The 26,108-nt window shown below is 38.5% G+C and overlaps 1 protein-coding gene across 11 annotated transcripts in view; it reads right to left on the bottom strand.

Annotated features, from left to right (window-relative positions):
- Positions 1 to 26,108, bottom strand: part of LOC309866087 (acylphosphatase-1) — a 372,899-nt gene that overhangs the window by 333,861 nt on the left and 12,930 nt on the right. For 2 of the 11 annotated variants that reach the window (XM_082733376.1, XM_082733383.1), the window contains exon 3: positions 22,184 to 22,597. In XM_082733376.1, coding sequence (XP_082589502.1) covers positions 22,382 to 22,597 — 216 coding nt within the window. In that variant the 3' untranslated portion in view covers positions 22,184 to 22,381. Of the gene's footprint in view, positions 1 to 1,204; positions 1,365 to 2,379; positions 2,492 to 3,935; positions 4,008 to 9,261; positions 9,335 to 11,155; positions 11,261 to 12,030; positions 12,120 to 12,817; positions 12,917 to 15,636; positions 19,123 to 19,850; positions 20,579 to 22,183; positions 22,598 to 26,108 lie in introns of those variants that run through there. The other 9 variants (XM_082733374.1, XM_082733380.1, XM_082733377.1 and 6 more) reach the window with 9 other exon arrangements.

The raw sequence follows: 26,108 nt of genomic DNA on the forward strand, positions 1-26,108 counted from the left end.
TAGGGAGAACAGAGAAACAAATTGCCTGATAGTTTGTTAAGGCTGAAATTCAAGGCTAATCTAAAGGAATACAATAGAATATGTAATTTCTAAACTAGCAGAGGAAAAAAAGAAGAAATAGAGAAAACTCTAATAGAAAACCAGAAAGGAGTAAAGAAAAGACAACAAAGGCAAAATAAATTGTCTGTTATAAAAAGCAGTGTGGGGTGCCTCTGTGGCTCAGGTGGTTAAGCATCTGACTCTTGATCTCAGCTCAAGTCTTGGATCTCAGGGTCAAGAGTTCAAAACCCACAGTGGGCTCTACACTGGGCGTGGAGACTATATATATATATATATATATATATATATATATTTTTTTTTTTTTTTTTTTTTAAAGTGAAACACATAAATAAAGTAAGAAGTATGGTTTTCTCTTCAACACCTCCAATGCCACATCCCAGCAGCAGTTTTCCAGACCTTTATCAAAACACATATGTGGGGGCACCTGGGTGGATCAGTGGGTTAAGACTCTGCCTTTAGCTCAGGTCATGATCCCAGGATCCTGGGATCGAGCCCCACATCGGGCTCTCTGCTCAGCAGGGAGCTTGCTTCCTCCTCTCTCTGTCTCTGCCTGCCTCTCTGCCTACTTGTCTGTCAAATAAATAAATGAAAATCTTAAAAAAAAAAAAACACATATGTGGAGGATGAAATGCAAACTTAACAGACTATGCAAAATCCCTTTATGACTTGGTCTTGATGGCCTTTCTAGCCTCATCTAGTCCATCACTACATATATATCTTCATTTAAGCCATATATACCGGTAGTTCTCTAAACACAGGATCTGCTCCGTGTTTCTCATATCAGTTGTTCTGTCTAGACTGCCCTTCTCCTCTAAGGTTCTACAAGATTTTTCCTAAGGAAAAAAAAATAGCTTTTCTGTGATAGTTTCCTTGACTTCCATCCTCCTAGGCACAGTAATCATTCTGCATTTCCACAGCACTTTTGAACATAGCTCTACTGGCCAAATTTCATTGTATTTGTAATTACTTAAATGTTCTTCTTTCTTCAACTTGAGGTAATTCATCTCTGAATCTCTAGCACCTGGCACATAGCAGGGATCTCACAGATGCTTATTAAATAAACGATGAATATAGAGAATTTCTAAAGAAAACAGGAGGTTACCTTCACTCAGCAATATCCTCAACATGTGAAGCTCTGTCTTACCTCCACGATACTCTTGGTCACAGGAGCTCTTCCTCTTCGAAGTTCATTGGCTTCTCTTTCTACAAAACAGAGTGGTACTTTTCCTACAAGGACCAGAGAATCACTGGTGTCTGGAAATGTAATTTCAAGGCCCAGATCTTCCAGATTTTTGTGGTAACACCTAAAGAGATAACCTCAATTACAAAAGTATTACTTCATTCACATTTTACTATGAGTTCCAAACACTGGAGAGTTTCTCAAAAGCAGCCACAAGTTTTAAGAGTTGTACTGTTTTTCTCATACTTATGGTCATTTGTTTAGGATTTTATCATCAACTTTCCTTTTTGAATTATAGTAACTTTCATCTTTTTATCTCTTTTCCATTGAGAGAATCAAGTTTGTTTCTAAGTCTTGTTCCTAAGTTTTTATTCTTCACTGGCAAATTGCTAACTTCTCCTCATTGCTGGCAGTTCAAGGAGTTCAGCACAAATAAAAAGGGCTGAGAATGTTTTGAATCAGCATTAAAGCAGGGAGGTAATTAACAGCCCTAGGAACTGAGAAGTCCTGATTAACAGCATGTAAATAAATGGATCTGTTTCTATTATAAATTATGCCCCAGGGAAGAAGATTTATTGGCAATTGCATATTCCCAAACCAAACATATATTCAGAGACAATTCTTTTTTAATTTCCAATAATCTCTGCTGCTCAAAAGTGGGACAGCGTCCTATCTTGTGACTCACCATATGATTTACCCCTTCCTCATGGCTCAGTGTTTTACTTTCTTCCCAGTATGATTATGGTAATGAAAACTAAGAATCTAGAATGCACCAAGGCAAAGCAGAATGGAAGCAATTACTGCAGTAACTTTGCTTTCAGAAACAACACAGCATAAACACGGACTTTTCCAAGAAATGGTAAGAGCATTCTAAGCCAACTGCTGGAAAAAATTATCAAGGAAACTCTATCCTATACTCAACAGCTGTGATATAGTGGAAAGAGGAGCATTTGGAGTCAGAAGACCTGCATCTGAAAGACTTATCCACCACTCAAGAGTTGTTATAACCTTGAAGAAGTCATGTAAACTCACTTTGGTCTCAGGTGTCTCACCTGAAAAAAGGAACAGTTATACCTCACAGAATTACTGTGAGAGGTTATACTGTTAAGTATCTATCACATTCTCATGATGGTACTAACCGTAAGAGTCTCCTTTGTTCCTCTGTCACTTTTATCTCTAGTGGAGGACTTACAATGGAAGACAGTAATTTTTTCCGACCAGAGTCCTGTGGCTTTTGCTTCTCATAGGAATCTATTGGAAAAAAGATGAATCGGTGAAGAGGAGGAAGTGAAGTCTTCCAGAATTAGATAAAAATAAGGCATGGTGAGGTACAGCCATGTTAATTATTATTGTACTTAGCAATGTGTTCCATGTTCAGTTTTAGGTTTTGAATTTCCATTATTAAAGTCAAACTAGTAAATATCTAGTCCATGTATTCATTTCGTCAGTATTTTCCAAAATAAGAAATATAAGACTTAAGTCTTACATTGAAATGAACAAGGCAGTGTTTCTGTAGATAGTCAATAAATGTGGTTTTAATAACAGGGGATGGCGGTAATACTGTTGATTACTGAGAAAATAACACTGGTAAGGCTCAAGATTTCCCCACTCCTTCAGAAGGGTTTTCCAGTCTCTGAAAACAGTCATCAGTCCTGTTCTCAAATAGTCCCGAGCCTATGGCAAGTTTTCCTAACACTAATTTTACCATATCTTTATGACAATTAAGTCTTCATCTCATAAGGAAAAGTGAACGTGGAAGTAATATCACTGCCATTCTAGTCCATGAACTATCTCCTTAGGTCCTCCCCTAACTCTTTGACATTAGTTTTCATTACTTGACCACAGGAGTAAAGATTTTCCTGGGATTTTACCATTTGGAGAACATACGACCTCATGATGAGAAAATAGGGTAGCAAAGATTAAAAAGCACATACTGACTTTGGAAAAAACATATAACAAGTTAGTGATATTGCTTGTCTCTGGGGAGAGAAACTAGTGGGATGAGGAACAAGGAGAGAAAAGAGACCTTATTATATTACCTTTTATACCTTTCAGACTTGAACTTACTTGATTATACCACCTATTCAAAACAAATTTTATAATAAAAACAATATACTGGTTCTTATGAGCTGGTGATAGTCTCTGACAGATGAAGTGTTAAGATACATATACCAAGATCATATGGGCACACAGTGTATTTTTATGATGGTCACAATAGAGTAGCCTAATTCTTAGGGACCCAACCATTAGGGTCAATGATAAATGTATGGCAAATATATCTTTGACCATTTAAGACCACCAACTTCAAATCACCAGAGTGAATCACTATGTTCTTTCAGTTATAAAAGAAGCCAAACCAGAAGACTTCAGCTTAAATTTTTTTTTGTTTTTGTTTAATTTATTTGACAGGCAGAGATCACAAGTAGGCAGAGAGGCAGGCAGAGAGAGAGAGGAAGAAGCAGGCTCCCTGCCAAGCAGAGAGCCCGATGCAGGGCTCAATCCCAGGACCCCGGGATCATGACCCGAGCCGAAGGCAGAGGCTTTAACCCACTGAGCCACCCAGGCGCCCCTCAGCTTAAATTTTTAAACATAGAATTCATCTTTCCTCAAAACAGCCACAGTTAGAAAAACTCTTTCAGTATACAAGCTCTGCACGGGAGTGTCAAATCTCTTCTATTCCCAAACAGATCCTTACCCATAATCAGCTGCTCTAAACGGACACGCTCGTGGGCAGCATGTTGATCCACTAGAACCAGCAGGTTTCCACCTAGAAGATTAGCAAGGATTACTAGAGTTTCAAATTCTCAGATCTACGTTAAAATAATCATGTTGTGTGCAGGGAAAAAAAATTAATTCAAACTATTTAACAACATAAGCACCAGGGAAACATACATATGTAGTAGTAACAATTACATCCTTCATTTCTTAAAAAATTGAAATTATGGGGAAAACTATAACTAATTTATTCCGGATGAGAAAGTCTTTAGTTCATGGTATTTCATTTATAAAACAAGGTTAAAATCCTATATTCCTAATGTTTAAATACTGATCTTGCTTTATTAATTCAAATTGATACAATGAAGGACTTCACACACATTATCATAATCAGCTGACTTTGATTTACAAGCTACTCTGGAGCCCATGAAGAACGTAATTCTAGTACACTTTTTTTTTTCCCATAGAGTACACTTTTAATAAACGACAGATGTTGTTCACTTTAAGAAACATTATAGCCAAACATATAAATTCAATTGGTTCATTTACATTATATAATAATTATGTCTTTTAAATATAAGTGTAATTAGAATTTTTTTTAAAAAAACATCCTTCTTCTGGCCAATTTCAACTTTTCTCACAAACCATTTACATATTAAAAAAGGTGGCCGCCAGATCTGGTACACTTTAGATCAGAGGTCAGCAAATTTTTTCTGTGGCTTTTTAGGACATATGGTTTCTGTCACAACTACTCAACTATTTCTTTTGAACCAAAGCAGCCATAGACAATACAGTAACACTGTAGCTGTGTTCCAATAAAACTTCATTCTGAAATACTAATTTCATATCATTTTAATGTGTCAAGAAATATTATTCTTTTGCTTTTTTCAACCACTCAAAAATGTAAAAACCATTCTTAGCTCCCTGGGTGCACAAAAGCGGGTAGTGGTTGGATCTGGCCCTCAGTCCTAGTTTGCCTTGCTTCAGACTCAGGCTTCTCAAACTCTGATGAGCACACAAATAACCTGCGGATCCTGCAGAATCTCATTCAGCAGATTAGAGATAGGACGCAAGATCATACAATTCTTTTTTCTTTGAAAGATTTTATTTATTTATTGGAGACAGAGAGAGCATGAGCTGGGGGAGAGAGAGAGAGAAGGAGGAGCCAACTCCCCGCTGAGGAGGAAATCAGATGCGGACTCCATCCCAGGAGCCCAAGATCACAACCTGAGCCAAAGGGAGACACTTAAGTGGCTGAGCCACCCAGGCACCCTGAGATTCTGCAGTTCTAACAAATTCCCAAGTGATGCTATTTACAGACCATGATTTGAGTAGCAAGGCTTTTGACTCTCAAGTGCAAAAGAGAAGGCAGAATGTTCCTACCCAAAAAGCCAAACCTACAGGGAAATCCCTTTCTCACTGACAGGACTGACTCTCAATTACATTAATACATCTTTTTGTCTTGTAATTTTATCACTTTGGGCCAAAGGGTTGAGGTTTATTGCTATTGGTCATATTGAAATAAAAGTTCTCCTCTTGAATTTGATCAAAATAGATAATTCCTGTTTTTCCCATTTCTACTAAAGAATTGAATGTTACTATGACACCATCAAATTCATGGCATGAGAGCTTAAGACTTAAGGGGAAAAAGGAAGTAATTTTTCTGACGGCATGTTCAACCACAGGAACATGAATTTTAAATTCCTTTGAGGATAGGAGGAGTTGCAGCTGGTTGTGATGAAGAGGGAACATCCTGTATTGGGCAAAACAATGGAATAAATAAAAAAAATTGTGAGGGAGTAACCTCAAACTTAAAATGAGTTGGTATGAATTACCAAGAGTCAGGGGCCCTAGGAAATCAATTCTGTACCTGATGGTAGCAGAATGATTTATAGTCTATATACTGTTGACAACATTTTCTCCATTCCTTGAATGAAGCAGAAGATATGAAGTAATTTAATCATGTCAGAAGCTGTATTTTTGATATTCTAACACAACAGAATAGCAGTTTCATAAGGGGAAGGAATTCTATCTGTTATACTCCCAGCATGTATAATAGTACAAGGCACCTCAAGGACACTCAATCAATATTTACAGAACAAATGAATGAACCCTTATTCTTTGGGGTATCATAGCAACTGTATTATATCACAAGTGGAAGTATGCTATACAAAATGCCAATTTATGAGTATATGGGATTAATTTCACTATAATTTAAAACAATATATTTGTCAATTTAAAAAACATGCAAATATTAAAATAAATCAATTACAAGAATAAATTGCTTTTAGTATTCATGAGTGACAGTAAAAACACTTACATTTTGATTTTAAAAAATGTATTTATTTAAGAGTTCTCTTTGGTGGTATCTAACTAAAATCGACCATTGAACAACATGGGTTTGAACTGCTTGGGGCATCTACATGCCGATTTTTTTCGATAAATACAGTACTGTAAATGTATTTTCTTTATGATTTTGTTAGTAACAATTTCTATAGCTTATTTTATTGTAAGAATACAACATATCATCTACATAACATACAAAATATGCATTGTTTAAATTATTAATAAGGCTTTGGTTAACAGTAGGCTAATAGTAGTTAAGTTTTGGGGGGTGTCAGAAGTTATACATGAATTTTGATTGTGTGGGGGTTTAGGGCTCCTCTGCATTGTTCAAAGGTCAACTATAAACCCAATGATAATACAGAATGGCAAGAGAAATTTAAATAGGTCCCTTTTGGGCGCCTGGGTGGCTCAGTGGGTTAAGCCGCTGCCTTCGGCTCAGGTCATGATCTCAGGATCCTGGGATCGAGTCCCGCATCGGGCTCTCTGCTCAGCAGGGAGCCTACTTCCCTTTCTCTCTCTCTGCCTGCCTCTCCGTCTACTTGTGATTTCTCTCTGTCAAATAAATAAACAAAATAAAATAAATAAATAAATAAATAGGTCCCTTTTGCTTCTCTGAACATCTCAGATTTTGTGGCTATACTCATCTCAGATGAGTATAGAGATTTTGGTATTCAACAACAAAGAGGGGCACCTGGGTAGCTCACTCGGTTCAACGTCTGACCCATGATTTTAGCTCATGCCATGAGCTCAGGGTTGTGGGATTGAGCCCTGCATCAGCTCTGAGCTCAGCATGTGTGGGGTCTGTTGGAGATCCCTCTACATGCTGGGTCTCTTTCTCTCTCTCAGATAAATAAATAAATAAACAAATAAAATCTTTAAACAACAAAGAATTCCAGGTAATCAAAACCTTAGAAAAAAAATCTGTTCATTTTCCCAAAATGATGAAACTACTAGAATTTGACTTTCACTCACATTTATGACAATTTTGACAGCACTTTTTATTTGCCTTTGATCTATTATGACATTTACTAAATAAATCTACAACATAAGCAAGATAAAAGGGAATACTCTGGAATACAAAGAGAATGAACTGCTTCCAAATTTTCAAAGCATCCCCCTGCACGTCTGCCTCTCTGGACACAAGCCCTCCACAGGTGCTCAGAGCTCTCAGCCATACACTATCAAGCATTCCTTATAAATGTGTTCGAGTCTTCTCATTTAAAAAGAAAAATGAAAAACAAGCCTTCTTTCACCCTTAGCCTCCTTCAGTCCTACATGGGACAGATTTCTGAGGCTCTCCTTGGGATCTCTGTCACCTGGTCCTGCATCATTCACTCAGTGAAGAGGTCAGAAAATGAGGAGTCATCTTTGATTCCTTTGCCATACCCAATGCATCACTGAACGCTGCTGACCTACCTATCTCTCTAATGCACTCGCTTTTCTCCAGTCCACCCTGGTCTTCACCAACTATCATCTTTAGATATTGCAGTATCCTCCTACAGTCTCTCTGCAATTACTGGGACTCTACCCCAGCCCCAACCCATTCTCCATACTGCAACCAGAGCAGTATTTCCAAGGCACAAATGCAATGTGACATGTATCACTGCAAAAACAAACAATAACAAAAGAAAACAAAAAGCTTTCCATTGTTTCCAATCTGGGTTGAGACAAATACAAAGACAGTAACTGACACTTAAGAACTGGCTGTGACCTACTTCTCTGGCCTCATCTCCATGCTCTCATTCCAGCTGCATTTGTCCTGCTTCCTCTCACTAGAGGAGAGGAAATCAAATATGTATCATTTGTCATTCCTCAGCCCAGAATACTCTTCCCTCCCTTGGTTACTTAGTTAGCTCACACTCATACTTCAGATCGCATTTTACCAAGAAAACCTTCCCAGGCTTTCCTAACTAAATCAAATCTCTCAGTACCATTTTTTTTTTTTTTTTTTTTACAGCATCTTGTTTCTTGGGGCACCTAGGTGACTCAGTCGGTTGGGCGTCTGCCTTCAGCTCAGGTCATGATCCCAGGGTCCTGGGTTCGAGTCCCACTTCGGGCTCCCTGTGCAATGGGGAGTCTGCTTCTCTCTCTGACCCTCCCCCGTTTCATGCTTTCTCTCTCTCGCTCTCTCTCAAATAAATAAAATCTTTTAAAAAACAAATAGCATCTTGTTTCTCTCTTCCATAACTTTAGCTAGAATTAAAATTTTAATGTTTATCTACTTATCTGTTTCTCTTACATGTATATTCTTCCCCACCATTGTAGCTCTAGGGCCTAGTATAGTCCCTGTCATGCAACAGGCAATCAATATCTGTTTACAAACTACTATTGTTGTATTAAAGCAGGTCACCAAGGTATTATATGTAACTCTTAATAAACCTAGCAGAGTTCATTATATAAACTTTCTATTATTATAAAGGGAATACATGAAAACATTATAAAAAAGTCAAATACTATAAAATACTTTAGAGAGTAAAAGATGAAATTTCCCCTTTGCCCACTCTCATCGTCACCCACAAGGTAACTATTTTTAATAGCTTAAAATGTATCTTATATATGTATGTCTCTGCATATGCATATAAAACTAATGTACTTTAAAACTGTTCTTTCATAATATTAATTTAAATTGGTTTTCCCAGTTGGTTTTAATCTGCCCAAATCACAGCAACTGAATTAAAAGTACTTTAAAAGGAGTCTACCAGACCAGCTGCTTATTAATGAAGGCTAAATTCCAATCTTTTTTTTCTTTTAAAGATTTTATTTATTTGAGAGAGAGAGGAGAGAGTGAGCCAGAGAGAGAGCATTAGAGGAGGGGCAGAGGGAGAGAGAGAAGCAGACTCCCCTGCTCAGGAGGGAGCCTGATGTGGGACTCAATCCCAGGACCCCAGGATAACAACCAGAGCCAAAGACAGCGGTCAACTGACTGAGCCACCCAGTTGCCCCCTGAACTCCAATCTTACCTGCTTCGCCATTCTCTTCAGTCTTGGTGCTCATTAAACAGGCAATAAACTTGTTATCCACTTGCTGGAGAACCTGCCACACATTAAAATAAGAGGCACAACACTAAATACAAATTAACAAAGTTTTATCTACATATAAAGAGAAAAAAGTATACTTAATTAAGAGTCATTTGCACTGTAACATTCATACCTAAAACTATGGTAAGGTCCTGATGAACCTGAAGGAGTCATTAGGAGTCATTAGGAAAGATTAAAAAATGGGCAAGTAAAATGATCAGAACACATAAAGGAAGGAGACTACAGGCTAAGAATTCTAAAAGGGACATGCTAACAAAACTTTAGAGTAGACCTGAAATGTTCCCAATAGAATGACTCTTATTAATAGGAAATAGGACCAGAGAATTATTAATATGATCAGAGACTGCTAACAAATGGGGCTAAAATAAATTTTGAAAATTTATGCAAAAGCAAGGAAAAGCATTTTGGAGGAGCTAGTCCCTTACAACTCTAAGTTAAAAGCCACAAGGGGCTTTAATCCATGGTGGCTCCTCTTTGTCCAGGTACAGAAAAGGTTCTCCCTGTACTTCCCCGCCTCACTCCCCTAATTCTGGATCAAGAGCTTGCTTTGCGGCCACCTGGGTGGCTCAGTCATTAAGTGGCTGCCTTCATGACTGCCTTTGGCTCAGGTCTTGATCCCAGGGCCCTGGAACTGAAGCCTACATCCGGCTCCCTCCTCAACGGGAAGCCTGTTTCTCCCTCTCACGCTCCCTCTGCTTGTGTTCCTTCTCTCTATGTGGCTCTCTTTGTCAAATAAATAAATAAAATCTTAAAAATAAAAAATAAAAAAAAGAGCCTGCATTGCTCTGGCACCAGGTCAATGACAGGTTAGGAGTTCGCCTGTATCTGTCTAACCTCCTAATTTGTTTCCATACTTAAAATAAGTAGACAAAGACAGCCTGAGTGGTGTAGGGAGAGGGCAAACTAGCAAAGCAGATGAAACAAGGGGTTCCTTTTGTTAACAGAGATCCTGAATCTGGAGTCTCCTAAGCCATGTCCTTTGTGGCCTCACACAATAGAAGGTCGTTTACAAAGGGGCACTGTTAATACATTTAAGGATAATGCCTCTACAGTATTTACTTGATTTATTAATTATTGTCAAAATATAAAGTCAATATATATAATCCTTGAAACTGTGAACCTCAATCTATAATTCATCCCTCCAAGCTTGTTCACACTACTGAAGACCTTTTCTCTTTGTAATTAAAATTAGTCCTTTTGCTTTTTCTTCTGATAAAAAGAAATTTTTTTTCTTCTTACATAAGTTCCAGTAAGATTTTTTTTAAGATTTTATTTATTTATTTGACAGACAGAGATCACAAGTACGCAGAGAGGCAGGCAGAGAGAGAGAGAGAGAGGGAAGCAGGCTCCCTGCTGAGCAGAGAGCCCGACGCGGGGCTCGATCCCAGGACCCTGAGATCATGACCTGAGCCGAAGGCAGAGGCTTAACCCACTGAGCCACCCAGGCGCCCCTCCAGTAAGATTTTAAAACATACATGTGCCTTGACCAGGGTGGTCTAGATCATCAAATATATTCAATTTCACAAGAGTTTGTCCAGGTTGAGTCCTACATATATATATATATATATATATATTTTTTTTTTTAAAGATTTTATTTATTTATTTGACAGACAGAGATCACAAGTAGGCAGAGAGGCAGGCAGAGAGAGAGAGAGAGAGGGAAGCAGGCTTCCTGCAGAGCAGAGAGCCCGATGTGGGGCTCGATCCCAGGACCCTGAGATCATGACCCGAGCCGAAGGCAGCAGCCCAAACCACTGAGCCACCCAGGCGCCCCTTCTACATATATTTTTATAAGATTCCAAAGTCAACTTCTTACCTGCATTGAATGAATCATTTCTTTGGTGAAACGATAAGGATATAAGACATTGTGTATTTTAACCACCAAGCTTTTGGCCTGGCCACTGCTTACATCAACAGCAACCTAGAAGGACCCAGCGTAAACATCATTTAAATTTTAATTCTTTATATCTGCAGAGCTGTTTTACTAAAGGTCTCGAAGTGCTTTAAAACATTCATTTTCATAGAACCTATTAGAGGTGTGTTGACTTCAGAAATTCAAAAGGCTCTGTAGATTATTAGTCTTAAATAATAAATTCTGGGTTATAAACAAAATTACTAACAAAAACCAATGCTGTTTCAGAATAACAATCTGTTTATGCACCATGATCAAGTCCTTAAACACAACTTAACTGAAAAATCAGTAATCAAATGTTTATTTATTTTATACCTTCATTACAACACATGAGTACGTTCTGTGATAACCTACTGAGGGAGAACATAAACTCACATCCCATGATGAAGTATCCTGCCAGTAGAAGTCTAGCTACTTTATATAATGATTTAATGTATTTTGTGGTTTTTTTTAATTATCACCCCCTCACCAAATACTTTGCCAAAGCTGCAAGTCAGGTTTTCTAAAAGTGGCAAACACATTTACTATTCACAAACTGATCACACTCTACACATGTTTAATCCAAAATGTATGAGCTCCCAAAATGCTATGAATTTTGATTCCTCCTCTCTACATTAAATAATTAAATAGCGTTAAATAATTAAATAGTATTTCCAAATAAATTATTTGGAAACATGCCCACTATCCATTTGTAATTAAAAATTAGTGTAGTCATTCATGCCCATAGACAATTTAAATGAAATCCAAATTTTAAAATAACAAGCAAAGAGTAGACCCACCTCTGGATAACGGGCAAATATTGGATTTTCCCATTCTGAGAACAAAGACTGAAGTGATTCTCTACCTACAGGATCATCCACCACCGTATCTAAGGCAAAAGAGAACAGGTATAGTTGGCATCAAGAGCCTCAGAAAAAGAAGGTGAATGGTGTCTCATATTTGGTGTGGTGCAGCCTCAAGACCAAAGAGCAGACATATTGTTCCAATATTCTACAAATGTTCAGTGTTTGCTGGATCTCTAAATTGTTTTGATCTGTTACTTTTTAAACTAGAGATGATGACTGCGTCTTCTGGCATTATAGCTTTTTCTCCAAACTATGTTCAGGAGATATTTCAGAATACAAGTTGAGAAGAAACTGGTTCAAATTAGTAGTCTCACCATCTTTAGATAAAAACACACCTTACCTATTTTTAGAAACAAGGAACAAATATAATGTCTGTAGCTTTTTTTGAAAATAAGAACTTTGCTTACATAAAACTACAACAATATGGAGCAAAACTCCAATCTTTGAAAGTAAGAGATAATTTCTCAATCACAAGACACCATAGACGGTTCATAATCACCCAGTATTGACTTCAAGTCTGGAAAAGTAATTTCTGATCTAAATGCATGCACTGAATTACTTAGTTCTGCTGTGAAATAGGACCGTGGGGAATTCCTGGTTCCAGTAAGGCACAGCTGGCACTGATCAAGCTTAATAATACAACCCTGCTTTTTAAAAAAATTTTTTGAATTAGGTGGTACAGGACACACTAGGTGTCCCAGCAACCTGTTATTGCCCCTACCTCTGGTCTTCTGTCTCATCACAGTCCTCTCTTCCCGAGCTCTTGGAAGGAAAGGAAGAACGAGGTTGCTTCTAAAAGGATGACACCTGTACTGAGATCCTAAATGTAAAAAGGAAACCTACACATTTGAACTCAAAATATATATTATTAAATAATCAAGTAACATAAAAAATCTTTCTGCACAAACCAAATCAAGATATAAGGTTCACTACTAGACTGAGAATCAGAGTTCTTAAATGAAGTTATGCTACTAACTTAGGAATCTACATTAATGTTTAGTCCCATTATCCATCTATACCACAGAATGAGCACCGAAAATAGATCACCGATTCTCAATGGGCACAATTTCATATGCGGGACATTTGGCAACATTGGTTGCCACAACTTGTGTGAGGGGTGCTACCGACATCTAGCAGACAGAGACCAGGAACACCGCCAAATATCCTACAGTGTGTAGGACAAACCTACAACTAGATATTATGTTCGTTCATTTGGACTAGAATTATCTAGTCCAAAATGTCAACAGTGTCATGGTTGAGATAGTCAATATTAAATATATAGTGGTACTCGACTGTTACCCTTCACTACTTGGTGCAAACTTCACCAGTCCCCAATTTATATGACTCTTATACCCAAAATATGTTCCTATTACAACATTTATGTCACCATATTATGTTTAGATAGCTGTCTGCAACAGCTATCTAACAGATTGTGAACTCCTGCAAGCCAAGTCAGTGAATCTGCACCCTAGCATAGTATGACAGTCAATAAATGAATACATGAGTAGACAAAAGAATGAAAAGTTCTCAATATAAACTCCAAAGTCCAGTAAGATCTGGCCCAAATTTTTGCCCTCCTCTCTGAAGGATGATTTTGAGTTTTAGAAATAATGCCTGAATTTGACAGTTTTTGAATAGGGGCAAAACATGATGAAACTTTATTTCAAAAAGATAAATCTGGGGGCGCCTGGGTGGCTCAGTGGGCTAAAGCCTCTGCCTTCGGCTCGGGTCATGATCTCAGGGTCCTGGGATCGAGCCCCACATCGGGCTCTCTGCCCAGCAGGGAGCCTGCTTCCTCCTCTCTCTCTCTCTCTCTGCCTGCCTCTCTGTCTACTTGTGATCTCTGTCTGTCAAATAAATGAATAAAATCTTAAAAAAAAAAAAGATAAATCTGTTGGGCAAAAATTGAAGAGGCTCATTCAGAATGATAAAATTAAAGGGTAAGGTGAAATAAGGTTATGTCACCATCATAGAAAGGACAGAGTTAAAGGCTTTTTAAAGAAAACTGCCAGGTCTTGAAGATTTGACACTACTCCTTAAAACTAGCTTTATAGATCTTCTCTTCTGTACAATTTAATTTACCTCTTAACAACTCATCTTAGGTAATGTTTTTATGTAAGGTTCAACAGTGTTCCAATGTCCTACTATGTATGAGTCCTTTCCAGAGAGGTAACATTCCATGAGTAGAGGGCGCTTAGGAGCCATCTTTCCATGGAACTTGTTTCTATACCCAACATACTTTATTTTTCCTTCCGAAATTGAGTTAACATGAGCCTTCAGAGTTCAGTGCAAGACTTGCTAATCTAGAAAGTCAAGTAGGTTGAAGTGTTTGAAACATCTAGATTGATTTAATGGGAGCAGAGGTTTATGCTGAGTAAACCTGGCAACTGAGATTCCCTCCTTGGTTTTAGCAACAACCACCTCAGTGTAATGTAATCAAGTTCTTTTTTGTCACCATTTTAGAAGCATTTGTATTTCAGGAAGATGAGGTGCCAGTGCCTTGGGCTTACCTCTGATAAGCATAAGGTATAAATCAGGACATTAAGTTACAAAGACACGTGTGTCTTTAGGAGCAACCTCAGAGTCTCAGGAGCAATACTCAAAGACAAGGGTTTTCTCCCTACTTAATACTTTGTAAATTACTATGGTAATTATTTTTTTCACAAGGGAAAAACTGGAAACCATTGAAAAATAAAGGTCTTATTTAACCTTAGATAAATCAGAGCCTCCTGCTAGAGATATTCATCCTAGGGAAAATTACAAGTTAATTTGCGATTACATTCATACATACATTCTTCTGTAAATTCAAGATTTTTAATATGGATGAACATTTAATGTTTATCCTCCTGATGCAAAACCAAGATTATAGCCAGATGGAAACCACTTTACCATCTCCCAACATCTGGCTTTCCACACACTGCCAAAACCATGAAACTTTAATGTTGACTGGGACCTGATAATTCAAGAGTCACAGTGTAGGCTCTGATGGAGCCTTCTGGTAGGATTTAAAAGCTACATTGTTTCTGAGTAACAGCTACTTATAGCATAAGCGGTTCAAATGGGTTAACATATATATTATAATAAACTATATTTGAAAAGTACAGTTAGGAAAGTATATACTTTACCTACATTCCAAAAAATTTATGGTCAGGTCTTTTTCTAAAAACACACAAAAAAGTTCAAAATATATAGTGCTGTACTGAGCCACAGATTATCTGGGAAACCTAGGATCATTCTGGCCCTTTATCTGGGAGCTGCAGAAAGCAACTTCCAGAAAACTATCACACTGCATTGCAGGTATCTTTAAAGACAAATTTCTAAGAGCTGTATGTTTGGGAAAGAGAAGAAAGTGGGGTAGGGGAGCACTGTGGATCTTCTCAACTATTAATAGCATAATTTTCATTAAAAATAGTCTAATAGTCTCATCCTTCTATATGTCCACACACCCACAGACACATATACATACACTTCCATTCTACTACCAGTCTTTCTTGTATTTTTAGATATAAATAGTACTGGATCTAGAGAATCTTCATATACCATGAAAGACATTTTGTAATTAAACTTCAAAATGTTCCAACAGCTGAGATATCTCTCAATGATTATCTCACGCCTTAGACATTATTTCCACCTTCAAAAGCATTTCATGCCAGTGAATACTACATGCTTACCATTCTCATGTAAGACCTCCACAGCTACAGTTGTTAGGTCTTTAGTACAAGCAGCCCGAACATCCTCAGTGGGAGCAGTGAATGTGCTGAGTCCAGTTATTTTGTTGATGTAAACCATTCTTCCCAGGGCCACATCAAAATGCTGCTGCCAATCCAAAGAACATGTGCTTGACTCTTCATCTACAGAACAAGTTCTTGCTATAAACTCTTCACTCTGAAAACACGGTCCATTTTGGTCAGAGGTGGAATCTTCCACGTGACCCACTGACATTCTACTGGGAGAGTCAGGACTTCCTATCTGTGGTTCTGAAGCCACAAGAACATCTGAATCTTTACTGACAACATTAGAATGATTACAGGGTAACACCAAAGGAGTTTCTGGTATCACAGAGTTCTCTGTTTTGTTGTTAGAGTATGTTTCACTATCCTTATTGAAGGAATTATCCTGTGTGATAGAGGCCAACATTGGAATGATGCCACTCTCTGTTTTTTCATATTCACTTTGAAATAACTTACAAGAATCTAAGGTTAACCCACTGCACAAGTCATGGTCTTTCCTCCTGGAATCTGATAGTGGAAGTTCATAAAAGTGACTCATCATTTCCATTGCTTGAGTCTCTCTTTCCGAACCTTTCATTCTGGATAATTTAGAGGCTAAAGATTTAGGAGACTGCTTGACACACAAAGGTTTTCTGTTAAAATGAGATAACTCCTTTAGAGTTATAGGACTTTCTCGTAAGCAAGGCATCTGTTGTTCCAAACAATCTTCTTCATTGGAGAATGGAAACTTCTTTGAGTAAAGGATGTGACTTACTGTTTGACAACTATTATTTGGGTCTTTATGTTTACTAGTGACTTTACAAATGTCTGAGTTGTCCAAGTGATTTTGGTCTGTCCATGGAATGTCAGGTTCTATTTGAGGACTGAGACTGGTAGAGATTTCAAAATTATTATTTTCTTCTACTTCTATATTCAGAGGATTTTTAACCTTCCCATATTGCCTCTTAAACTTCTCTAAAGATCCCAGTTGTGAACTTAATCTTAGCTTCTTACGGGCTATGGGTTTGGAGGAACCAATCAATTCGTCTATTTTCGTACTACCATTTGTAAGAGGTATACACCAAGGGGAAGAAGAGGATGTGTCAGGTAACAAGCAACCTATGTGTGATTTTTTACTACTTTCCTGAGAAATAGAAACATTTTTATAAGTTGCTATAGGTTTGTTCTCTAGCCCCAAATTTGTATTTGTTCTGCATAATTTTTTGTTAGACAGTTGAGCAAATTCTTTACTTAAAGTGCTAGTTCTGTCTTTGATGTTTGGAGTCTCAACTGAATGGCACGCTCTATTTACAAATGTTTCTTTGGCACTCACAGGACCAGGTTGAATATAGTTTTTAAGCAAATGTTCTCTTTCAGTTGATTTAGTTTGCTCATTTTGTACCACATGAGTTATAAAGCCAGTGGAACATAACTTAACTTGTCCATAACTAAAAATGTTTATTCTTCCACAATTACTAGGTTGTTTTTTCCTTTTCTCTTCCTCCCTCTGAGCACCATGTACTCTCGATAATGTTGGCGCAAAAGGCAGAGGTTGGCATCCCATTTTGGTAGCATCTTTAAATCTCTCTAGTTGATTCTGGGTTCCATTATTTTCCAGGATACTGGTAGCCAGGCCATTAACAATAGTACTTGCATTCTGTATTTCTAAATCATCCCCACTCTTCTCAAAGCAGTATGATGTCTGAAAAGGGCTTGCAAACATTTCTGAACTGGTTCCACAGGGATCTTCTGAACAGTTAAGTTCTAAGCAAAGTTCTTTATGTTTTTCATTTTCTCCTGATTCTGATACTTCAGCTGTCTGTTGTTCCAAGATCCTTGACTCTGAGCAAGAGCTATCTTTGATTTGTAAAGATGACTCTATTGCTTTACTATGGCCTGGGCCGTCTGATTCATAAACGTACAAAAATGAATCATCTGTCTCTTTTCTGAGATCTTCTGAATCTCTAGAATTCTGTGTGTTTCTTCTGTTTTCTATAGCAGCTTTTCTTTTCACAGCTTTTGATTGACAATTAAACATTTCATAGGAATCCAAAATACTATTACATGCTTCTCGGAAACTGGCCTGGTCACCCTTCTCATTAGAGGGCACATGCTTCTGAAGAGTAGCACTAAATAAACTAAAATCATTATCTTCACTAAATTCTTTAATGTCCTCACCTGATAATTCCACAAATAATTTTTCTTTCTTTAAAAACATTTTCACTCCTTCCTGAATGCAAACCAAAACAGTATCCCAGTTCTGAAATTCCATCAGCGTTTTTGCTGGCTCCATGCACACATCATACTCACAGAACTGGCACTGCACATTGATTACATATATCCCATGGAGTTCTGGGTTAGACCGATGCCGAGGACTTGAATTCATTTGTCTAGTAGCAGAGCCATTCTTTGGCTTGCAAATAATACTTTCTTTCCTCAGTAAAAAGTCAATGAATTTATGCAGCTTTGTCCTTAAAATTAGTCTTTTGTTCACAAACAAAAACTGCATATTCTTATTATAATGTCCTTCAGAGCTGATATAGCCACTAAGCTCAAAGTCCTTATATTTAAATTTTATTTCTCTTAATTTTTGGGACTTACCCAGTCCATAAATTTGACAAAATCGGGAGCATACGTCTTTGGTTTTGGGGAGCTGAAGAACCATAGAACCAGAAACATCATTTCTCAAAGAGAAAGAAATGGAAGGGTGCATGAGTGAGAGAGCTTCTATTCTCTGCCTAACCTTCTCGAACTCCAGTCTAGGATCCATGCATTTCCTTCTTACAGGTAACTGATAAAACAGGTTATATACTGTTACGGTTGTCCCAGCACTTGGTCTAGTCAAGTCAGCTTCACAAGCTTTCAGGGCTTTTCCATTCTGAAACAGTTTCACAAAAGTTTTTCCTGTCCTGTTTTTCTTGGATGAAATTTCCACAGCGCTGGCCATGTCAGCGATACTTGCCAAGGCCTCCCCTCGGAAACCATAAAACCTGGGATTCTCCAAGTCCTGTAGAGAGTTGCATTTACTAGTGAAATAACGATTTCCCACCTTGTCTATATCATCACTCCCCATCCCAAGTCCATTGTCTATCACTTGAACTTGGAAGGTTTCCATGTTCACCCTGACAGCCACACATTTTGCTTCAGCATCAATACTGTTGAGGGCAAGCTCCTCAACACACTGGCCTAAGGAGCATATAGCCAAACCAGAACGCAATCTGGCTTGTACTTCAACTGACAAGCACTTGATCATGGCAGGTAGAAAGCTGGTAAGAATGCCGGGCACTGGTTTCCTTATCTCACTGGAAATAATTGCCTGTGGGGGGGGGGGGGAGAAAAAAACACGCACACACTATCAAAGCCTCAGAGTTACACAGCATTATCACTTTCTCTCAAGCATTACAGAGAAATACCATTTGAGGTAAATTAAAACTCTTACTAAACCACAGTGCAAGAAACAAAACAAAACAAATTATAGCTTTGATCTCTAGGCAGATCACACAGCTCATGTTTGGTGCAACGGATTTAATATCCAAAGGAGCATTCACAATTTCATAATTTTCACGGCTCCTTTCTAAATCCCACATGCCCTAAAGTGAAATCATAATCACAAATGAAGTTGACCCGTAAGACAGTGCTCAAAATTCTAATCACTTCACCAAAAACAGATGTCTAAATTAAATTCAGCTAGAAATTCATGAAAAAAGTGTCCAAGCTAGTTTCATAATGTTTATACATTACACAATAACCATGACTTTTAGTAAAAACGCCTCATGAAGGGCCAAGACCGAGGAAATGTAAAAAATCAAACTGTTGTATCAAGACGAGATGGGCATTAAGGGATTATTATTCCTTATTATTGGTTAAACGTTGCCTCAGAGGCAAGAGACTGGAAATGGAAAAGGGTACGGCAGGAATTGCCTTATTATCCACTTTTCTGTATTATTTGACTTTCAAATCGTGTTCACACATTACTTTGATCATCAGTTTTCAGAGGGTCCCTGTATTAAAACGTCTTTGTGATATTTACAGAGGGCTCCACACTAGCTTCACCACAGCAGCGAGGGTCTGGAGCTGTCTGGACTGGATTTTACGCTTCCCTGCCAGGTATAAAATATTAAGATTATAGCGCCACTAAATCTCCTCCCTTCCTCACAGGCGAGAGCGCAGCGTGAACCCGACCTCTCACCGGTGACAGGGCTGGTTTTTCAAGCCCGGGAACACCGATAGCAGATGCGTTGTTTTTCAAGGTAAGGAACTTCGCGGCCGGCCGCGAACGAGAGAGGTCAACATTTAACTGGTATTCCGACTGTTACCCAGCGTAACGATTTCTTGACGACATCCCACTCTTTTCCGGGCCACAATCAAAGGGGACGATTCTCTCCGGCTCCCCAGCAGCTAAAGCTCTGGGGGTGGGGGTGGGGGTGGGGAAAAGAACCGCCGCTGCAGGTCCCCCAGGCTCAGGCTCCACCCCTACCCCTCCCCCAACCGGCAGGCCGAGCTCGGCCGCCCTGACGCACGAGGCCTCCCGCAGCCCCTGCGCAGCCCCTGCGCAGCCGGGTCCCAAACACGGTCGCGGCGGTCGTCAGGGCCTTTCCGCCGTTAGAAAGGCTCCTGGAACCGTCCTTTCGACGCGTGCTTTGCCTTTAGTCACCTCGAACAGCGCTTCACCCAACTCCCGGTTACCAATCGCCTCGGACGCGGGGCGCGCGCACGTCGGCTCGAGAGGCTCATGCACGCGCCACGAGCATGCGCTTCCGAGGTAACCTGCTGGGAACGCGCTTTCGTCAGTGACACCCAAGTGCGCATGCGCACCAGCTGTTCTCTGGGAAATTACCTGGGCATCTCTTCTCAATGATACCCGGAATTCTCAATCTTTCTCCCCCTCTACCATGGTGTGAAAGGCTGTTCCCAACAATTTTCACTTCTGCTTTTCTCGTTTTCCTTTCCCCTTCCACCTTCATGTGTACTACCTACCATTTAATTCAATATATGTTATTTGTGTTAGTAGGTCTTCTCTCACTAAAATGTCAACTATTTGAAGGTAGGGATTTTGTCTGTTTTGTTTACTTTACAGTGCCTGCCCTGTTAGGCACTCAATGGATGAGTAAATCCACAGCTTTCCATCTTACAGAGTTATAGCATTTCAGAGATGGGAAAGACAGAGAAAATAGCCCATCCCTCTTAATTTGCAGATAAAGATGCCGAGAGTCCTTTCATTTACTTTTTTGATATGTTCCTAATGCCACCGCAGCTCCTTTTCAAACGGAATGAGAACCGTAAAAGTGTGAGAATAAGTGTTTGGAAAATTATTAACCCAATCCTCAGTTTTTACTTCCTGTCTCATTTTCATTAAAACCTATTATTTCCCAAAATTTTATTTATGACCAACTTGTTAAATCCGGTAAGCATATGCTATAAACATGTTTAATGGCTGACCAAGCCAAACTGAGAAATGTGAGGGCTAAGGAAGCAAAATCCCGATTATTGCTAGTAAGGGTGCCCTAACAAAATACCAGATGGAGTGGCTGAAACAACAGAAATTTATTGTCACAGTTCTGGAGGCTAGAAGTCTGAGGTCAAGGGGTTGACAAGTTGATTTCTTCTGAGACCTCTCTTCATGGCTTGTAGATGGTGGTCTTGTCTTCTTCCTCTGTCTTTACATGGTCTTTCCTCTGTGCATGTACATGTCTGTGTCCAATTCCTTTCTTTTTTTTAAGGACACTGGGGCATATTAGATTGGGGCCTACTCTAATGACCTCATGTAACCTTAATTACCTCTTTAAAGGCTCTATCTCCAGATTGATAGAGGTACTGAGCCTTAAGAGTTCAACATATGAACTGGGGGTGGGCTGGGGGTGTGTGATGTAATTTAGCTCATAATATTGCTTTATATGAAATCCTTGCCCAGAGGAAAGGAATGACAGCAGAAACTCCAGAAAAGTAATTAGTCTGGAAACGTCATTTGAACACTAACAAACTGAAATTGTGGGATTTGTTATTATTAGGTGTGCAATTTCCTGAAGAAAACTTCACGGAAACCATGTAAAAAAGTGATTCAGGGGCACCTGGGTGGCTCAGTCGGTTAAGTGTCTGCCTTCTACTCAGGTCATGATCCCAGGGTCCTGGGATAGAGCCCCACATTGGGCTCCTTGCTTAACAGGGAGCCTGCTTCTCCCTCCCTCTCTGCTGCTCCCCTTGCTTTGTGCTTTGTCAAATAAATAAATAAAATCTTTAAAAAAAATAGTGATTCAAAGTGACTGCCTTTTTTTTCAGCTCTTTAAATTACATCAAAATTTTCTTCCCACAGATGTTTACTGAATAAATACCTCTTATTTTGCCCCACATGCAGTTTAGCAAAGACAGTACCCTATGCAAAAGGTTCTAATGCATTTTTATTTATTTAGAATTGTGTAGAGTTGGTCATCTATCATACATATAATATAAAGTAAAATTCAAATATCTGATACTAACATAACTTACTGACCAAATCTAATACTGAACACAGACTAGATCTATATTAACAATAAAAACAAAACCAGTGAGTTTATCTTAGAAAATTTAAATTCAAGCCATTATTTCACAATCTGGAAATCTGAGTAATCCAACTTTACTATGACTTTCTCATTCCTGAAGTCTGCTCTGTCGATGTGTGATTTGGGACTTCCTTTTGTCTCAAGCCATTCCTGCATATGACGCACTTTGGAGATGGGACCTTGCAACTGTCCTTGCACGGTGCCCTCGTCAGTGTTCTGGACCCAGCCAACTAATCCCAGCTTTTTTCCCTCAGCCTAAGGGAAAGAAAAATACAAAAGAGAGAAAAATCCAGTGAGATTGAACAAAACAGTAAGACTACAATCAGTTGTCAGAATCTTGGCCTAGAATCAAGCCACTGAAACTAATTTGATGTTGTCCAGAACAGTCAAAACAGAACTACAGCAAGGAGAATCTCATTGACCTTAACATGAAGCGTTGGCCATTTGACTTCATCTCCTCCTTCTACCCTATAAAACTTAGGCACTAGAAATTTTCACTACATGGTCAGTTTGGTTAAGTACTAAAGACTTAAGTACTAAAGCAAATCAGATGCTTTTAAAATGATTCCCTGAGGCTGACTGTTGTTAGGATCCTGGGAGGTATCTTGCTCATCTTCCCTTCTCCTAATCAAGAATCTAGTGGGTATATTAAATAGAAAAAGCATGAAGTTATCTGATCCTTCTTTTTGTCTTCAGCCAGGACCACACCTAAACAAATCCAGATGAATGAGTGTCCATTGTATCTTTAAAGATCACTATTTCCTGGGCAACTCATTCTTTTGTTCTCACTTGAGAAAAATTGTCTCACCCAAGGTTTTTATGTTGCATCCAAAGCCCACTTTCTGTCCTGGAAAAGGAAAAAGCATGTAGTGATCTGCCTCTGAACATCAAAGTTTCATAAGACTACATAACTGTTGGGTTTTTCCTTGACTTTCTTCTCTTCTGTCTAAATAATCACAGCTTTATGAAGACTGTCTAATCACTGTAGTTGCTTTTCTCCTAGCCTTTCCAATGGTCTTTCCTTTACATCATGAAACTGTGGAATGACTGAAAAACTGGGAAACGTAGCCATGTTTAGAGGTAATTTTTTTAAATTTGCAAGCAGAAATATTGGAAAAGTTATCATTTCAGTAACCCATCTAAATGGAAGGAATCGGATTACAAAAGAAAATGGGAGTTACCATGACTGCATGCCCAAATGCCAGAGGAGTGACCTAGTAAATATGGGAAATTGCTGCAGTTGGCCAAAGAAAATGTTATGCACAGCAAAACCATGTTTGATGAGAAACTAAAGTATCTATCAAATCAGTTATGTTCAAAGCAAAGACATGTTTGTATAATGAACAAAAGAGACTGCAGCCAAATAACAATTTAAGGGATACAGAGGAAATTAAGGAAGAAAAATAGAAAATACCTATAGCATGTATTAAGTGCCAAAGATAGGGGCACCAAAAAAGGATGTAGCAAATGGATATTAAGGAAGCCTATATTCAACTGACTTTGTATAACAATTGTTCTCTTCTGCTTCCAGTTAACCTATGAGAGTTGGCTATCCCCAGCTCTTCAAAGTTACCTTATATGGTAACTACCTATAATAATGATTGTATTGAGTTTTGAGTAGGAGTTGATATAAAGTCAAATAAATTCTTAAACTGCTATGCGATTTATCTGATTTCTAAGAGGGAAAAAAAAAAACCTCCCAAATTTGACTAGTGAGAATGGGAATTTCCGGTAGGTTTTATTTGTGCATTTGATTCTGTTCTTACTTTTAAATACCATAATGTTGCTGACTCATGTTCTATTTTGAATATCTATCTAAATGTTTGGTCCTAAGAAAATTCCAAAAACCTATATAACCATATTCTGGAAACATTATTTTAAGGAATATAATCACCAACTCCAGTTTCAATAAAAAAGAAAGTCACTTCAGATCAATAACCTAGACTTCCAACTTAGGAATCTAGAAAAAGAAGATCAAGCCAAACTCAAAACAAGCAGAAAGATAAAAATGATAAAGATTAGAGTAGGAATTAGTAAAATAATAAAAAAGAGAAAAATCAATGAAACCCAAAGTCGGTTCTTTAAAAAAACCTTTAGCTAGACTAATAAAAAAGAGAAAAGGCTCAAATTTCTAAAATCAGTAATTAAAGGGGAGCAGTACAACCAACTTTACAAAAATAAAAAGGATTATAAGGGAATACTGTAAACAATTGTGTGCCAACATATTAGAGAACTTAGATGAAAAGGGGAGATTCCTAAAAAGACTCAAACTACTAAAACTGACTCAAGAAGAAATAGGCAGTGGTTGGGCGCCTGGGTGGCTCAGTGGGTTAAGCCGCTGCCTTCGGCTCAGGTCATGATCTCAGGGTGCTGTGATCAGAGTCCCACATCGGGCTCTCTGCTCAGTAGGGAGCCTGCTTCCTCCTCTCTCTCTCTGCCTGCCTCTCTGCCTACTTGTGATCTCTCTCTGTCAAATAAATAAATAAAAATCTTTAATAAAAAAAAAAAAAGAAAGAAATAGGCAGTGGCACCTGGGTGGCTCAGTGGGCTAAAGCCTCTGCCTTCAGTTCAGGTCATGATCTTAGGGTCCTGGGATTGAGCCCCGCATCGGGCTCTCTGCTCACCAGGGAGCCTGTTTCCTCCTCTCTCTGCCTGCATCTCTGCCTACTTGTGATCTCTCTGTCAAATAAATAAATAAAATCTTAAAAAAAAAAAGAAAGAAATAGACAATCTGAATATGACAAGTAAAGAGACTCAGTAATTTAAAACTTCCCACAAAGAACACCCAGGGCTTGATGGCTTCATAGGTGATTATATGAAATGTTTGTTTGTTTATAAAGATTTTATTTACTTATCTGTCAGAGAAGAGTGTGAGGGAGCACAAGCAGGGGGAGTGACAGGCAGAGGGAGAAGCAGCCTCCCTTACTGAGCAAGGAGCTTAATATGGGACTTGATCCCAGGATTCTGGGATCATGACCTGCGCTGAAGGTAGACGCTTAACTTACTAAGCTACCCAGGTATCCCAAATATACCAAATGTTTAAAGAAGACTCTTTCACCAATCCTTCACAAACTCTTCCAAAAAAAAAAAAACAGAAGAAAACTCCCTAAATCACTCTATTAAGCCAGTATTGCCCTCATATCAAAACCATGCAAAGACATCACAACAAAACTATAAACTACTATCACTTGTGAGTATTGACACAAAACTCAATATGAGCAAATCAAATCTAGCACCATATAAAAAGGATGGCACATCTTGAAAAACTGGGATTTATCCTAGGAATGCAAGGTTGGTTCAACACAGAGAAATCAATTACACCATAGTTTAAAAATCATAGTAATTAAAACACAATATTAATAAATAAAATATAACAAAGCATATTAATAAAACAGAAACCAGATGAAAACAGATGATCAACTCATAGATGAAAAAAAAAATCTGACAAAATCCAACACTCAAACTAGGAATAGAAGGGAATATACTCAACTTAATAAAAAGGCGTCTGTGAAAAACCCACAGCTAACATCATACCTAATGGTGAAAGACTGACTATTTTCTCCCTATGATCAGGAACAAGACAAGTGGCTCTTGGGGTGCCTGGGTGGCTCAGTCAGTTGAGCATCTGCTTTTGGCTCAGGTCATGATCCCAGAGTCCTGCTCGATCATGATCGAGCCCCACATCAAGCTCTCTGCTGAATGGGGAGCCTGCTTCTCTCTCTCCCTCTGCCTGCTGCTCTGCCTACTGGTGTGTGCTCCCTCTCTT

Source organism: Mustela nivalis (assembly GCF_964662115.1).
Source record: "Mustela nivalis genome assembly, chromosome: 6".
Classification (NCBI taxonomy): domain Eukaryota; kingdom Metazoa; phylum Chordata; class Mammalia; order Carnivora; family Mustelidae; genus Mustela; species Mustela nivalis.